Source organism: Halichoeres trimaculatus, unplaced genomic scaffold (genome assembly GCF_033239565.1).
Source record: "Halichoeres trimaculatus isolate MK-OKI-2021-1 unplaced genomic scaffold, fHalTri1.1 fHalTri1_scaffold_13, whole genome shotgun sequence".
Taxonomy (NCBI): Eukaryota; Metazoa; Chordata; class Actinopteri; order Labriformes; family Labridae; genus Halichoeres; species Halichoeres trimaculatus.
In genome coordinates, this window is record NW_027437191.1 from 17,012,905 (window position 1) to 17,030,300 (window position 17,396).

The 17,396-nt window shown below is 41.9% G+C and overlaps 2 protein-coding genes across 2 annotated transcripts in view; one reads left to right on the forward strand and one right to left on the reverse strand.

The window, feature by feature from the left end:
* The first annotated feature begins 265 nt into the window (after positions 1 to 265).
* Positions 266 to 5,298, forward strand: LOC141802353 (inactive serine protease 35-like). The gene is made up of 2 exons (XM_074685897.1): positions 266 to 424; positions 967 to 5,298. The coding sequence occupies exon 2, from the start codon at positions 971 to 973 to the stop codon at positions 2,375 to 2,377; it is 1,407 nt and encodes a 468-aa protein (XP_074541998.1). The 5' UTR covers positions 266 to 424; positions 967 to 970; the 3' UTR covers positions 2,378 to 5,298.
* A 136-nt stretch (positions 5,299 to 5,434) lies between these two features.
* The window catches only part of LOC141802354 (clathrin coat assembly protein AP180-like), a 28,165-nt gene continuing 16,203 nt past the window's right edge, over positions 5,435 to 17,396 (reverse strand). Inside the window, exons 17-23 of the mRNA XM_074685898.1 lie at positions 14,910 to 15,014; positions 11,580 to 11,663; positions 8,031 to 8,117; positions 7,032 to 7,093; positions 6,009 to 6,086; positions 5,820 to 5,931; positions 5,435 to 5,732 (exon numbers count right to left, since the gene is read on the reverse strand). Coding sequence (XP_074541999.1) covers positions 5,845 to 5,931; positions 6,009 to 6,086; positions 7,032 to 7,093; positions 8,031 to 8,117; positions 11,580 to 11,663; positions 14,910 to 15,014 — 503 coding nt within the window. The 3' untranslated portion in view covers positions 5,435 to 5,732; positions 5,820 to 5,844. The remainder of the gene's footprint in view (positions 5,733 to 5,819; positions 5,932 to 6,008; positions 6,087 to 7,031; positions 7,094 to 8,030; positions 8,118 to 11,579; positions 11,664 to 14,909; positions 15,015 to 17,396) is intronic.

The following is a 17,396-nucleotide window of genomic DNA, read 5'->3' on the forward strand; positions in this document are numbered from 1 at the left end:
ACTAAACTTACGTTTTCGACCGCAGAAACACCGGACAAACAGGCACTGAAAGGCAACACTATGTGACTTGGTTTCTGTAAATGGAATCACATCTATATTAATTTCTTCCTGTTGAAAGAGTCACTGTTCTCTGTGTATGCTCGTCGCTTCACATAGCTCCACAATTGACCTCAAGTCACCACATGATCAAAAACTTCATTCATGCTAGCATGTATCCCGCGAGCTCGACTTCCCCCTTCCGCCTTTTTGGTCGTCACGATTTACTGCAGAGTGGGATGTCGATCTCAGAGACGATCTCAGAGAGGATCTCAGCATCTGCGGCTCAGGAAATGATGGACGTCAGTCAGCTGCAAGCTGTTTGGATGGAGAAGATTTTGTATTGATTAGAGACACAGTCAGACGCAATTTTTGGAGAGCTTTGAAGGTAGGAGCATTTATTTCTTCAAGATACAAATTTATATTAAAGTTTCACTGTTTTCTTATCTTTTAATGTAGTTTGCTAATGCTATACTGTCTCATTTTATGAGAGTTGTTTGCTCTTTAATTTGGGTTTCACACTCGATGACGTCTTACCGGATGAACCTTATGTATTTTTTAATATATTCAGAGTAATAGTAAAAGTTATCATTTCCTTTTTATTTTTTCGATGTAAAAAGAGCTGTATCATTTTAGTGGGATAAAATAACATTTAAGACAGTTGATGCACTTTCTCCCATTAATAAGTAACCTCTATTTGAATATTGAATATTGAATAATTGACATTTAGAGTATAATAATCCTGACGGTTCAACAGTTTAGTCAGTGAGCTTGTATGCCCTCTCCTGGCCAAATCGCAGTATGGCACTATAATAACTTTTGGTGTATGCTTACCAATTCCCTCTTGACACATAAATTTGAGATCTTGAGGTTTAAATATTTGGTTTCATTGGTAGGCTTTTGTTAATATAAATATTTCTTTATTTCTAGAGGGATGGGGCATCATCACTTCCTGTTTCTGCTGCTCTGTGCAGCTGCCCTCAATGTCCCATCAGCCTTTGGTAAAGGTGAGAGCAGCGAGGGGCTCAGGTGGACCAGGCAGAGGCTCCCAGTGCTGCAGGATGCACACACACAGCTTTTAGACCCTCCTCTCTTTAGAGGGCACGTGGAGGAGGAGGAGGAGGAGGGGAAAGGTGGAGCCAAGACTCTCTGTGGAATAGAGTGTCAGAGCAATATCACACCTGTGGACCAGAGCAAGCAGGAGAGGATGCTGGGTTATGAGACCATGTTTGAAAACGGCACTCGCATGCACACAGACGTCAGTTTCAGAGGTCTGAACTTGACAACTGGAGGAAAAGGAACACATTCACCAGCTCGTACCCGGAGGAGACGGCAGGTTTACGGATCAGATGGACGCTTCGTCATCTCTGACTCTCGTTTCATCACAAACTACCCTTTTTCTACAGCTGTTAAAATCTCCACTGGCTGCTCCGGAGTCCTCATATCCCCAAAACATATCCTCACAGCAGCACACTGCATCCATGATGGGAAGGACTACATAGATGGTGCGAGAAAGCTTAAAGTTGGAGTCCTGCAGCTCAAAACCAAGAGAAGAAGAGGAGGGAGGAGGAGAGGAGGGCGGAGGAGGGATGGTGAGGCTGAAGAGGAAGAGCAGATGATGGAGGAGGGTGAAGAACAGAACAGTTTAGAAGAAGATGCAGGGAGAGTGAGAAAGGGAGGCAAAGGCAGAAAGCGCAGAGGAAGAAAAGAGGGTGATGGTGCAGCTGATCCTGGAAACGTGGAGAGCAAACAGATAACTCCAAACCGTGCACGACGTAGTGCTGAAAACAAAAAGCAGCCTGTTTTTCGTTGGACACGAGTTAAAGGAACAAAAATTCCCCAAGGATGGATGCAAACGGATAAATCTCCTAACTTGGTGTCCTCTGACTACGACTATGCACTCCTGGAGCTAAAAAGACCCCTCAAACAGAAGTACATGGAGCTTGGTGTGGCGCCCCCCACAGCCCCCCTCACACGCATTCACTTCTCCGGCTATGACACTGATAAAAGCCCGCTGGATGAGCCAGGTGATGAGAGGGTGGTGTACCGGTTCTGTTCAGTGTCCAACGAGTCAGACGATTTGATTTACCAGCACTGTGACGCTCAGGTGGGGGCCACAGGGGCAGGTGTTTACATCCGTCTGAGACAGGAGGTCGGAGACACGGGGAGGAAGGGGAAGTGGCAGCGGAGGGTGATCGGGGTGTTTTCAGGCCATCAGTGGGTGGAGGTGGAGGGAGGAGGTATGAAGGACTATAATGTTGCAGTGAGGATTACTCCACCCAAATATGCTCAGATCTGCCACTGGATCCATGGAGATCCAAGTCTCTGTAGAGAGGTGTGACTGCAAAAGGATCCACAGGAGGAAATAAAAGACTCAAAGCGTGTATAAAACTTTAAAGAAAATCTTGAGGATGTTTCTAAACCTTGGCTCAAAGGTTGAAACTTCCTTAGTTACAGTAGGACTTAGAAGCTTTGTACAAAGGCGCTAAAGTAACTCAGTGTATTAGCTTTAATCCTGCCAGCCGCAGTGTCATGTCTATCCAAAATGCTCTACTTGAAGCACTTAAACATCAAACGCCAAGCCACCAGTGGCACACACTTCAGATTCATGTACATCTCTTTATTAGCCCAGCAATTCATCTGATGTGTTCTTATATAAACACGTTTCCCACAGTTTTACTGTGCCAGTTTGGATTCTTTAGATTTTTGATAAGACAGCTAAAGAGAGACAGGACGCGTAAGTAGTAGAGATCGAAGGATGACTTGCAGCATGGGATTGAGGTCAGGAGGTAAACCTGTGACCGCTCTGACAAAACCCCTCTGTAGGTAGGGATGGGTACCTAATAAGGTACTTTTATGGGTACCAACCAAAATCTGTCGAAAGTACCTGTACCTGTACTTCACGCAGAATCAACAGGTACCATGTTTAGGTACCTAAATGCATCCTTGTGACTGTTATGGGGTGGAACAGTAGGTAATTTTCCATGCTGGACATGAACACAGCATTGCAAGGTTGTATACTGAGGAATAAATGTCTTAAATTGAAAAAAGTTTATACTTTATTATTAAATAAATTGATATTTTTCACCACATAAACACAAAAAGTACCAAACATTAGTACTGTTAAGTACTAGTACTGATTGCCAGGTACCAGGGCATTGGTACCGTATCATCTTAAATGTGAAAGGTACTCATCCTTACCTGTAGGTGGTTTCTGTGCCAAACTTGTGCCCAAGTTTAGGTTAAGAATAATATCAAAATTGAAGAAATACTGAATTAACAAGTCTTTAAACTATGTATGAGGGGAACGTTTGCATTAAAATTAAAATCTCTTCTTCAAAGCCAGTTATGAAACATTTTATTCAACTAAACTCACAACATACTGCCCTTGGATGTAGCACAAACAAAATTAAATTCTATATGTAAAAAAAGATTCAGTCAGAGATTTGCTTTGTTATAGTGTATGGTAGCAGCTGATGTAGCCAAAGGAAGACCTGAGGAGTCCGCTCTCAGAGTCTGGTCAGCTCTTCTATTTCTTTTTTTGTTTTTGTTTTTATTTTAATCTTTTTGTAGCACTCACACATCAGCTAAATGTTCAACAAATGAAATAAGAAAGCGTTAAATAAACATGGTTCAGTCAGAAAAGTAGCAAAAGAAGGTGAAGACCCGCACTGACATACAGGGGTTGTGTTGCATTTATGATGAAACCATAATGTCAGGAAGTTTTTCCATGTTGCATTAAAGTGGTGATATGAATACAAAGATATCGCTTACTGATTTATGGAAGAGTTAAATTGTCTGGTCCGGCTAGCTTACGTTCAGGAGTGACGCCTAGATGTCTCGTCTTCTCTCCTGTTCATCAGTTTGTTTCCAGGCTGCAGGAAAACAAAGTGCAGTAATTAATTCTGAAAGATTGAAAAATTCATCAAATTATGACAAAGTGTTTGTATTATTGGTTCTACTTGTCATAGATATGATAGCGACACTTCCAGTTAACACCACAGTTACCTGTTTATATGTATGAAAACATTCACAAGTCAAGCAAGTAATTAACCTTTTCTAATTATTGCACTTAATTACTTTGTCTACACGTCGTATAATTTTTCTGATGTTATAGATATTTTATCGTACAACATTTATGGAATTTTCATGCCACAAGCACATTTTCTTGTTCATGCTGACAACAAATAAAAATGTTTAAATTTTCAAACAACAAGCTGACAGAAGAACAGAGATAAGTGATGAGCCATGAAGGTCATTAGTATTAGTGTATTTGTCTTTTATTGCATCTCAAATGGACTCACATGCAGGTGGGGGGAGTTGGGGGAAAGAGAACGATGCCATCCATAATAACCCAAAGAAAGAACAACACAGCCTTCATTTGAATACTTAGCAAACAATATTTATCCACATTCTTTTAGTTCATATGTGTCATAGTTGTCTTTATTTTGCTTTCAACACTCTGTTAATGCCACAATGGATTAAGATACAGTCACTTTTGGAAATAAACAACACACAGAATATCCAGCGTATACTTGAGTGCTTTGCAGTGAGAGTCCTGATATCTTCCGATGACTGAATGTACCGACCGCTGCAGGACCCAAAGAGGACTGAGGCCCAGCTCTGATCACAAACACTAACTCTTCCTGGTCTCTTTGATTTCCGTCCTCACAGACAGTAATGTGAAAGAAGAGACACAGAAAGGAGCACTCTGAGAGTACTAAAATGCATCCCAGGTTGACTTGTGTTGCATGCTACGATGCAGTATCACACCATACCAGCAGATGGTGCAATAGTAAACACTCAGGGCAAAATCTCCATCCGACACTGCCTAATTACAGATTGAGATGTATGTACAAAGAAGGCGGGGTTTTCTCAGTCTACTTGCAATGTAATTCGACCTAACTAAAAATATATGATACATTTTTCTCCTCACAAAATAAAGATTAAAGAAAATAAGTGTAATCTATCATTTAAAATAGTCTAAAATGCATATGTCAGTTTGAACACAGTTCACAAATTTTTGCATGTTTCACACAATCCCTAAAAAAAAAAAAAAGAGGGAAAAAAAAGAAAGAAAAGAAACTGAACACAGTCCCATGATAAGTCCCGGTTTGCAGTGCAAGTTGTTCTCAGGTACATTTGGAATTAGAGCTGCTGACAGGTGGGAAGATGGATGGCCAAGCAGATATAGGTACAACCAAGTTTTAATGACATAAACATAGCTCAGTATTAGTTTGGACAACAGGGCTAGAGGAGTGGGGGTGGGGGGTTGGCCAGTGAAGTTACACACACTGAACACAGTCCACATTTAACAACACAGTCCTTATTTGGGAGATGCGCAAAGAAACCAACATATATCCACCATTCCAATCAGCTGATACGCAGAGATCCAGAATGAATCTAAATACACATTTATTTATTTTTTTTGTCATTTTCCATAGTATATTAAGTAAAGGTTAACACTGATATACACGCACACCCACACACATAACGGATTTATGTTTTCTGTATCTAGGGTTCACATTCACAGTTGTGCTACAACATTAGATAAGAGGGCAGGTTGTCTCAGGGCGGGAAAGAGGGCAGAGATGGTTGATGTAATGGCTGGTTGGCTGAAGGGCGTGACCAGGGGGGGGAGGCAGTGGGAAAGTGCAGACATCCACATCCACAGAGCTCCAGACACAACGACGAACCTGAGGAGGAGATGAGAAAATTAAACCCGATTGGAACATGTTTAAGGATTTGTCAGAAAGGAGAGGCCTAAAAAAGTGTCTGTATACCTTGGGGGTTTGCAGGTTAGTCAGTCTACATGAAGTCCTTAATGTTGAGGTCATCCAGAGCGTTCCTCGGTGGTGGGGGCTTCCTGGGGCTCTGGGCTGCTCCGGGAGACATCTGTGGACACATTTTCCTTTAGCACCCTACTTCTGCTGATGTAACTTACAAAATTGGTTATTATCTGAGGGAGTTACCGGTGCCCCAGGGGTCGCCCCCGGTGCAGGGAAGCCTGGCCTCACCATCGGCATCATGGGAGCTCCTGGTGCCCCAGTCTTACACAAAGACAGACCGGAGGAAAAATATTAAGTATGACATAATATAAGACATCCGCTGGCAGTGAGGGACACCTGAGAGACTCATTGTCCGTCAATGTCTAGTAATGTCCAGACTTGGTGCAGGGACATTACTAGACCATACTGGACTGGTGGTCTTACCATGCTGAAGCTGGGGTAAGTCCCCATAAAAGGAGGGACACCCATTGGTACGGTCTACAGGTGTGGAGGGGGGGAAAGGAGGAGTTGGGACGTTACAAGACTACATATAAGACAGACAGACACAAAGTGCAAACAGACACACCCAAATCCTAAAAGAAATATGACAACGACACACTGATTCTGAACAAGAGACATCAACAAACAAACAAACAAAAAACACACACAACTTATCCTAATGTAACTGGTTACACATGCACAGGGGGTTGTAGCACAGGGGAGAAGCTTTTAGCAGGGAGCCTTGAGTTAAGCATGTCATTTTATTGTTTTCTACGATTGAGTTATCAATAATAGCAAATGTGTCCGTGATGGTTGCATTCAACGATCAGGGGAGAACCAGGTACCTTTCCTGGACTCTTTTAGGCTTATAAATACATAAGAACTTAAAAGAGAAAGAAGCCATATCCAGGCAACAGCTTCTTCATTTGGCTCTATTATTTGCTGCTTCATAACTCTCCAGTAGATGTTCCAGATATTTATATATATATACATAAAGACCAGACTAAATCCTTACATCCTAAAATCTGTCTTAGTTTCTGCAGTTCTCAAGTTTGCTTCAGGTCTTCCTCTCTTTCCTTTGACTGCTGCACCCTCAGTTTACTTTGGCTACAGCTAAACCTGGAACCTGGAGAGCTAGATGAAGGCAATGCTTGTGATTGCTGCTATGCCCTGTTTGTCGCTGCCATGCGTCTCCACTCCATGCTATAAGACACAGACAACATTTACCATGGGAGCACCCCAACATGGGGGAGCTACCTGAGGGGCCGCTGGGGTTCCCATTGTGAGATCTGAAAGAGAGAAAGAGGGAGATACTGCAACATCACTGTTTTCATTAGCTGAGATTATCGAGAGTAAAAGATAAATAAAATTCTAAATAACGAGAGACAACAGGAAGTGATTTAAACTGATCAACAAAGATGCATTTATTTGCTTTGTGGACAAGATCAAAACCACATGAGTTGGACCGCTGTTTTGGAGCCAGGAAGTGATTGCCTTAGCATAGCATTTAACATAAAATAGAGTTAACAGCAAGAGGCTCATGTTATGGATTACAAGTTGAAAAAGCTTTACCCAAAAATGATGAAAAAGTTTATTTCTATTTTTCAAGGCTAGGAAAGCCAACAAGTTTAACTGCCAGCTTTGTAGTTTGAGGAGTTAGCTTCTCTCTTTTTTTTTTTTTTCCAAAACCATTAGCTGGGCTAACTAATTAACTTCAAACTAATGAAGTAAGTTTAAATTAACCGTTGTTTCAGGTAATTAAGTAAACACTTTGAGAAAAAAAAAAAATTTAATTGATTTAAAAACTGATGTCTATAACTAAAGGCTGCAGCTAGCAGTGAGCCTAGCGAAGCTATAATGCTAAACCCTTCCAAAAATCATAAAAATTTACCAATTAGTATCACTAAAGCACAAAGTTCAACATGTGTTGCTAATTCCATTTAAAGACATTTTGTAAAACAAAAAACTACTGTCAAGAGAACCAGGCTAGCTGTTCCTCCTTTTTCATGTTGATTAGCAGAGCTAGGCAAACTCACCCCTGGATGAGAACATGTGCCAATCTACTCAGTGAGCTCTTTCCAGACATTTTAGTTAAATCTACTCTTTATCAAACAGAAATAAAGTGTGGCATCAATCTTGCAATACATCCCTCACAATTAAGCAAATAAATGTTGATCTGTTTAAATCCACATCTACAACACTGCTAGTTATCTAAAGACTACTTACTACTCGCCATGTTAGCCATGGAGGTATCAACATCGCCCCCCTGAGGGGTCAGAGTGGGCTTCATTACATCTCCTAATCCATCAAATACTACAGAGAGGGGAGCGAAGAGGGAGGTCAGTATAAGTTTCCATCAACCCGAGCATCCTCATACACAACCTCAAGTCAGTCTTGCTTACTACTGGGGATTGCCATGGCAACCAACAGATGTCTCCATGACAACAGAGAAGAGATGAGAGCATTGGGAAGTGAGCTACAGAGATTATAATTGTGATCAAAATATATAAAATATAAAATTTTGCAGTTTTAGTAGAGTAATATCAGAAAGCCCTGATGTTTGGTGAGTAGGAGTCAAATGTTGTTAGATCTGCTACAGGAGGCATCTGTCAGCTGCTCACTACAGTTCAGGTTTTGGAACATAAACAGAAACAAATGAAGCTAGCTTTACAAAATACCCTCGTGTTATTAATTATGACCTGGCCCTAACTGTGACATGCAGTGCTACTTTTTACCACATGGACAGTCTCCAAGAAATAAAGTGCTTTTAAATTGAGGATTGTGTCTGTATGTGTGTTAGTGTGCAAGTGTGTGTGTGTACAGAAAATCTGGTCAGGGCAGAGACACCACAGCTAGAATGAAGCTAAGCTAAGAAACACTGCATCACATTGCTCTCTCACACACTCTCTGTACCCACAGAGCGTCAGTAATGGAAGGGGACAGTGCAGTTGAGCGTGCTGCCTTTCACCACTGCAATGCAGCAGTGCACTGTGGGAAATTAGCGTGTTAAGGAGCGAGGAAACTCACCCAATCAAATGGCAGGAAGCAAGCAATGAGCCAGCCCAAGAGCCAGATGGAGAGAAAGAGAGAGGAGAGAGGAAAAGTAAAGAAGCAGAGATGCCAGAGAGGAGGGAAAATAGCGGTGAGGTTTTAAAGGAGCAGTGATGATGAAAGCATCAGAGTTTAAAGCATGAAGGACAGAGAGAGGAGAGGAGAGAGGGGGAAGAAAGGGTTAAGCCTTCAAGCAGTAGTATTGCAGACCATCATTTATCCAAGATGTAGATCAGTGGCACAAGACAGGGGATGATGGGAGACAGGTGAGCAGGGCATGTGCTGCCATGGTGACAGTTACCATAGTAACTAAATAAACAGCCCCCACAGGTGAGAGAAATGAGAGGAACTCCCAACAGACTCAAAAGACATAGAAGTGTTGTGTAATTAGGATGGTGCTGTGTGACTCGAACATGACCATATATGGAGACAGTTTGAAGACATGGGACTCATCACTGAATTTAAAGCAAACAATAAAACCAGAGAATCAGAATCGGTCAATTGTTTCGAGGGTTTTTTCCTTTTATCTAGGAGAAACTGGACAGTGGAAAGAGCAGGAAACTGAAAGTGAGAATGAAGATCGTTATGTAAGAAAGAGGCTGCAGGTTCGAATCGCACCCAAATCTCATATTCAAGAATCATAGCCTCTTTTCATGAGGCACACAACTTAATCACTCAACTCAATCAGCATCCTTATCCGAAACCATTAACATCGGACATGTTAAGTGCTTGTGATTCCAAGAGGAGTTGCTTCCAATGGACTACCACTGAACGGAGCAGACAGGGAAGTGCATTCTTTCACAGCTCACAAACATGCGAAAGTAAACACAGATGTGCCAAGAGAAGTATTACTTCAAAAAAAGCATGTGGCATTATTTAAAAATATTATATTTCTTATTTTTAGTTGTTTCTTACTGAAACATGCCAGGATGGCCAGCTGATGGCGCCCTTCATGTTTATCTTGTACATGTTTACCTTCTGAGGTCAAGATCAATTAAAGGTCCCATTTTATGCAAAAATCACTTTATTAAGTCTTTTAGTAAAATTTCTGTGTCTTTGGCTTTCCTCCCAGCCCACAAAATGTGATATTTAATGACAAAACCTGTACTTAGTAGTGCTTGAGAATGTAAAAACCTGACCTAAAACGAGCTGTTTGGATTTGGGGGATTTGCTGATGTCAGCCATTCCCTTTTTTGACCAATCAGGAGCAAGTCTGACCTGTTTGGTCCACTGGAGTAGATACCCCCGAACCCCCTACCCGCTCACTCCCCTCCCCGCTGCTGAAGAGGAGTGTGGCTGTTTTTGGCTGTAAACAGCCACATAGTTCAATGCACAAGCTTCCGATGTCGGAAGAAGACAAGACTAAGTGGTTAGAGTTCATTTAACAAGAAAATGTTCCAGCTACACTCAGTAAAACTGTGCATGTGTGTGCTAGTCACTTCACAGCCGACTGCTTTTCTAACTTTGGACAGTACAACAGAGGGCTAGCAAATAGACTGATCCTGGATCCAGGCTTATTACCAACCATCTGCCAACAAACCTCGGACCCTGGAAATGTGAGTATTTTAAATGCTGTGCGCTGTGGAGCAGATGTAAGAGCTTTTCCTCAGTGTCCCCCTGTCTCTGTGTTAGCTTCAGGATGCTAACTTTAGCTACAGTTAGCCTGTTGTTTTAGCCTGTAATGTTACAGTAAACGAGCTTCGCTGTTTTCTAAACATTGTGCACTCGGAGCTCGTGGCGCCACTCTCAGTGACGTGGAAGAGCGGGGCGGTATCAGCGGTGGCTCATTTACATATGAAGGCCACGCCCACTAAATCAGACCGTTCTGAACAGAGGGGCTACGAGAGCCTGGAAACAATGCTGCTGTGCTTGATTTATTGGCTTTTTGGACCAAAACATGTTACTACCATTTCATGAAGACATCAATGATCCATATTAAACTGCAGAAAAGGAGCATAATATGGGACCTTTAAGCAAGCTTCTGTAAATTGAAGTGCTTAATCCATGTTTACAATAGACCTGAATTGTCTTCATGTGTTTTCCCCACTATCTTAAAATGAGTTAATTCTTAATTCTACAACTTGTGTGGCTGGCCTTAGTATTTAAAACACTGTATCATATTTGACATCTTGAGGTTTTCTGACAGACTTTTTCATTATTATATAAAGACTCAGCATCACTTGTCAAGAATAAGAACCTAGGATAAAAACAATAATTTATTTCACTAACTGTGACCATAGTTAAAAGAAACCAACTAATGATTACATCGTGTGAGATAAGCATTGCGCAAAGCTGACACTGTTGTCAACAATACAAAGATATCATCAGGACCAGAACAAAACATCATACAATCAATGATGAGTTCATAGCTGCTAATGTCGTGGATGGATTTTAATACTAAACAGGCTCTAACACATAGAAACATGATGGCACAATAAAATTAGAGGATGTTGTTTTTTAAATACCTCTCACAATGGAAATGTGCCTCACAGCATGTATTTGAAGAAAACATCTATAAAACCAGACTTTGCGGAATTTAATTCCAGAAACTCAATATCTAAAGCTCCTAAACAGGACCAGAACTGTGACCCAAACATCACTATCTACCAACGACAGTAAAATAATCCATCGACGGCTTTACCACAGCTTTTCACAAAGATGGCAATATCTGTTTGATAAATCAGTATTCTCTATGCATGCAGAAGTCTGAGTGACTGGTTTTACCTGACATGAGCTCAGCACCAGGGGCTGCAGCGGGAGCAGGAGCAGCAGCAGCAGCAGCAGCTGGGGCATCTCCTCCTGTGGACTCTGATAGGTCAATGAGAAAAACGCCAAACCATGCCAGGTCAGAGCAGGGTGAGCCGTTTCCATCGCAGCATGAGGGCAAAGAAGTGGTAAGAGTGAGCCTTGCTCTTCACACTGATGAGGCCAAACAGAGCGCTTGGAGTTAGAGAGCAAGTTTTTGACAGTATCAACAGTAATCATTGCTTTTACTTAGAATAACACACACGTTAGCACACACATACGTTTGCACACACATATAATCTTATAAAGCCAAACTTAAACGTCATAGTCTTTAACTATCTACTTGGATTCTTTTATGCAAAGAGTGATTAATCTCAAGCTCTGGTGTTGTATAGTATAATCCAGTATAACATTGACATGACCAAAGTTTGAGTTTTGCACTGCCATGTTTAACCCACACAGACATAACTCTCATAGATGTTTGATGAGATGGTATGAACATTATTCTCCTCCTTTCCCCGACAATGCGCTCAGGGACAGGGTTCGGCAGAGTGAAAGCAGTCGTTAAGGCAAGTTACCCACCACCAAACAGGTTCATGATGGCTCCAGTGTCAAGTTTGGGTGGGGGTGCTGAGGAGAGGATTGGGGCAGAGGAGCTGAACACATCTGCTGGGAATGGTAAGGTGGAGATGGTGTTACGATCCAAAACACACTCACACATTAAAACTTAAACTGACTGTGACTCAATATGGTGCACATCTGTCATTTGCAATCGCAGAGCACGCAGTTCATGCTGTAACGGGAAAGGAGGTAAAAGAGTGATTTAGTAAACGATTCAGACAGCTCAACAGCTCTTTGCTAACCCATATGTGAGAAATCTTATTTCCGTTTAATTCTTCCCTGTTCAAAGCCAAGGACAAAGCTGAAAAAACAGACACGCCAAGACAGGAAATGAGAGTGAGAGCACACCAGAGATGGTAGAGTAGGAGCAATAGGGTACCTGCTGTAAACAAATCAACGCTAGGAGCAGGGTCTGCCTTGGTGCAGCTCGAGTCTGGCATGGAATCAAAAATATCTACAAACACATGCACCAAGTGCAGAATGATACAATGCTCGAACCTCTATAACAGTCAGGATAATCACAAAAACAAGCCTTCAACATGTGCAAAAGAATCAGATTAAACATAATAGGATGAATAAAACGAGGAGGGGTGTGACAGGCAGCATCAAAGGGGTTAGCAAGATGCAAAAGATGTTAAGAGGAATCCAAGACCACACACATCTCTAATGTTTACCGCTGAAAAGGTCGGTCGCAGGGCCACTGGCACCGGGGGATATGGGAGCTGAAATGGTTGCGGTGGTGGTGATGGTGGTGGAGGTGAGAAATGGTGAAGGGGAAGGGGAGGGGGAAGGCACAGCAGAGCTAAAACAGGCATCCAGGGAGCTACCAGGGTTATTACTCTCCGCTGTCATCATGCTGAAAAGGTCTAGACCAGGAGACGTCACATCGGTGCTACTGCCTAAGGAAGCAAAGGGGTCTTTAGGGAGGGGAAGGAAAGTGACACATGAAGAGTAAGGATTACTGTTAGTGAGTTATGTAAACAGAAAAGACATTTTAATGTTTCATGTGATGGAAATATGAGAGAGGAAGAGAAGTTTGAGGGGGTAAGGGGAGAAAATTTGCAGAGCTCCAACATACACCAGATGTAAGCCAAAACGGCTAGCACAATAATATAAAAAGATGTCAAAAACATCAATCAGATAAAACCTTTACAGTTAATCAATCTAAGGGAAAAACCACAGCTAAACAGCGATCAAACCACACAACTACCATCAGCAACCCAGCGCAGGACCAGGGATGTGTCACCATTTTTGAAGATTTTTAAAAATTATCTCTTCAAGTGAATCAATGCTGTATGTAATGTTATTGTGGACAGGAAGTGAAATAACAACACTGTAGATGCCCCACCAATCAATGTTGAGTTTACAGGCTCTGCCCCCTAAAGTGCCAGGGCTTTAGGGAAAGGGAAAGTTCTACCCCACTGGCAGAACCGTTTTGAGGGGGAGATAAATTACCCCAGAATTAAATTTAGACCCTAAGTTGCAGCATTTGAAAAGCACCTTGACAGTATTTTAGCTTAATATGCCCGTCCTTAGTCAGGAAAAAAAAATGCACACATCTTCTGAACCAAAACACAAGAGACACATTACACCTTTGTCTTTGATTGCCATGGCAACAACACTGTCAGCCACAAGCAGTAATGAAAAGCAAATCTGAGAGCAGACATTCTGTGCACAAAGATTAGATAACACCCTGATAAAATCCTGAGACCCATAAGCAACAAACACACACAGCGACACACACACACCCCTGCTGAACAGTTCTGTAAATCCATAAAAACTACTGGATTCATCATTGTGAAAACTTACACAAGTAATTAGAGGAAAAAAGAACTCTGAGCCAGTCCCAAAAAAAGATCCATTAACACTTAGAGAAATTTGCAATCACAAGTCGAAATGATAATATACACGAGAACAGAGACCAATTTTTTGAGGGGTTTGGACAATTTTTTCACCCTTTGCTCAGATTTTTTTACTTTAAATTGTGCGATATTAAAATGAACTTTGACTTTAACTTCAAAGTGCCCAGAAGGTCAAAGGATTTTGACCCTCTGTGTTCTGCTGCTTTCGTGCTGCTGCTGCCTTCCGTAATCTTCCCTATTTCTCATTTTACAATTAGCAAAACAGCATCCTTCCAAAAGTGATGGTCATGCCACTGTCAAACTGTGATTAGTCAAAACTCTGCTGAGGGAAGCCAGTAGCTCTATAACCTCACACAAATCAAATTATAGCATTCAACGTAATTCTGTGGTAAAAAAGTTTTGTGTTTTTTTTTTTGAAAAAGCAATTCCCCTCAATAAGTGCTCGGACAACTTAAAATGAAACCTGACAATGAGGGAGATGAGGGAGCAAGACTTTCATGTATAAAATCAGCACAGGCTTAGAATGATTCCTGCTGACTTGTTTAGGGAAAAATATCCTGAAGAAGAGTTTCACATAAATGTGCACTTGATCGGGTGCCAGCACAATCCGTAGAGCAGGCGCCCCATGTACACAGGCTACTGTCTCGGCCCCAACAGTTGCAGAATCAATCTTCATTCATAACCCTCATAAAAATAAATATATAAAATCTTAATGATAAAATGCTAAATTAGCTCAATGCTAAATCTAATGGAACTCCAGCTAAAGGTTAAATAAGAAACAACTACACAACAACAAACACAGATGGACAAACGTTCAGTCACCCACCAGCTCCAGCGTTAGCGGCAGGGGCAGGGGCAGGCGTGGTGGCGGCCCCACCTTCAGCGGCGGCTGCAGTAGCCTCAGTGGCAGGAGCAGGTGTTGCAAAGGTATCTGAGGTTCACATAAACCCCAGCAGAAGAAAAGAGACACCCAGAGAAAGAGATAAAAAGAAATCAAGACGAAGAGAGAAATAAAGAGTCAAGCAGTGTAAAGAAGAAAAAGAATATCAAGACTCATCATCACTTGAGACAGGCTTATAACAGCACTTGTGACATCCAGTATTCAAGCACTGAAATCAGACATCAATGACTGACAGGTGAATGAACGAATGGGAATACAGACAGGAGGCACTACAGCAAGGATTAATCTACTGCACGGAGAGCAGAATAAGCTTGAAATCTACAAGCGTTACAGCTGTCGTCTGTAACTGTGGCCATGTGACAGGGTTGGACAGAATTGCTTTTCGCCAAGGTCAAAGAAAAGCATGACTGCCAATCAAGCAAGATGCATGTGAGAATGAGTGCAGCGGTATGTTTAAGCTGAATGTGAGTTTGTGGGTTTACTGAGCTGTAGCATATAGAAATTTCAAAGTATGTGAGTAATTGGTGGAGTAATGTAGTGTTAGTGTGCATGTATGAGGAGAAAAATGTGTTTCTGTTCATTTTTATCCTGTTGTATGAATCCTCAGAGGAGTCATTTCAAAAGAGTAAATTAAGCATAAAATAATCCCATTAACTGTGTGGTGCTAAAAATGAACTAGGTACTCTGAATTTAAGAGGTTATCAAAACACAACTCATTTCAGGAATTATTTTTTCATCCTTGTTTTAATTCATGTACTCATGGTAGATTAAAAATCTTTTTTATAACTTTTTTTTTTAAATAGAAAATCCATTTCACCCAGCAACCCTTTAATTTCACATCACATTTAATACATTTTGTCACTTTCATGATAAACTGTCATTATCAGTCTTTGCCCGCTGGCATTTTAGCCAACTCATCCTCTCTGAGGAAAAAGAGTTTAACTCATAACAGCTTTGGTCAGGTTGTTCAATTGTTGATGAGAGCAAATAGCTGGTTGTACCTTAGCAGTGAGTCTTGAAAGATAGGCAACAAGAGGTGATCAAAGAGTTTAAAGCCAATTTAACTGGTTACAAGGATGAGCTATAACTGCTGTGCTTTTTCTGTACATCATTAAGTCCATTGATTCAGAATAACTTTGACAGTTCTTATGGTTGTTGGTGGTTTGTGTAGCAGGCTAACCAGTGAAATAGTCAAGTCCAAGAACCACACCAACCACAACCAATCTCTAAAAGCCCACAGAAGCCCAGGGCTCTGTTCTACGAAGCAAGTTCAACCCTAGCGAGATAGCCTTGGAGCTACCTCGCTGAACTGAGCGTAGTAGCTGGCGGTCTCGCTACACGGTTTGACGTCGCTGGTTATCAACCTCATAAGTGGACCCAGCTAGGCAATGAGCACGTGCACACATATAAGGCGGAGCCAGCTGCATCTGACCAATCACGAACCAGTCTAGAGCGTCAGAGCAGGCCGGAGAGAGAAGGACCGCATACTTCACACAGGAGGAGCAGGAGGTGATCATGAGGAAGTATGACGAGGTGAAACGTGTAATTAACGTTAAAAGCAACACCGTCGCCGCTGCTAAAGCACAGAAGGAGTGCTAGCAGAAAATTGCTGACAGTCTAAATGCGTAAGTGTAGTGCATAAAAAAGTCTTTTGTGCCATTATCATCCTGAAATAGCACTGTTCAACATGCACTTTTACTGTAACATGCAACATATCTAATTTATTTCTTAGATGAATTTATTCATTTGTTCATTCCTATCATGTTTACATTTTTTGTGTGATATGTAGCCCACATGAGCCCTACATGAATTCCTGTCACAATTTTAATACGGACAATAAAATATTGTCATGGAACAGAAGTGTTGGCATTGAAGATCCTGTTACTGCAATGAGAGTTCTTCATTCCCTTTAACTACCTGTAGAAAGTGTCATGTACTAACAACCCCTCCCTGGAAAACCGGTAACTTTTATAAAGGTGGTCATTCGAAAAAGAGAGTGGGTCGGTGCGGTCCCTGAAAACTCTCGCAGGAGCGCTCCTCGGACAGTGCGAGCTCCGATGTCCGAGGGATCCTCTAAAAAGGACAAGCCATTTTTTCGTGAGGGCTCATTGGTCAGTGGACGGGGTTTTTATAGTCCGCGAGTTCAATCTGGAAGCCAACCTGCCCCGGAGCAGGTTAGTCGTTCAGCGTATGTTTCCATGGAGACTAGCCTCGCTGAGGAGTGATCCCGTGTCGTAGAACAGGGAATCCGGAACCTATCCTCAAAGCTACCTCGCTAGGCAGTGATCCTGCTTCGTAGAACAGGGCCCCGGTCTCAGTGCTACGAGTCACTGAGAAACATGCGCTTTGCTAAGGAGCACAACAGCAAGGAAGGCTGCAGCAGAAGCAACAGATAAGCAGCCAGCTGCTCAC

Coding starts and splice junctions, on each gene's coding strand:
- LOC141802353 (XM_074685897.1), top strand. CDS start 971: ATGGGGCATCATCACTTCCTGTTTCTGCTGCTCTGTGCAGCTGCCCTC.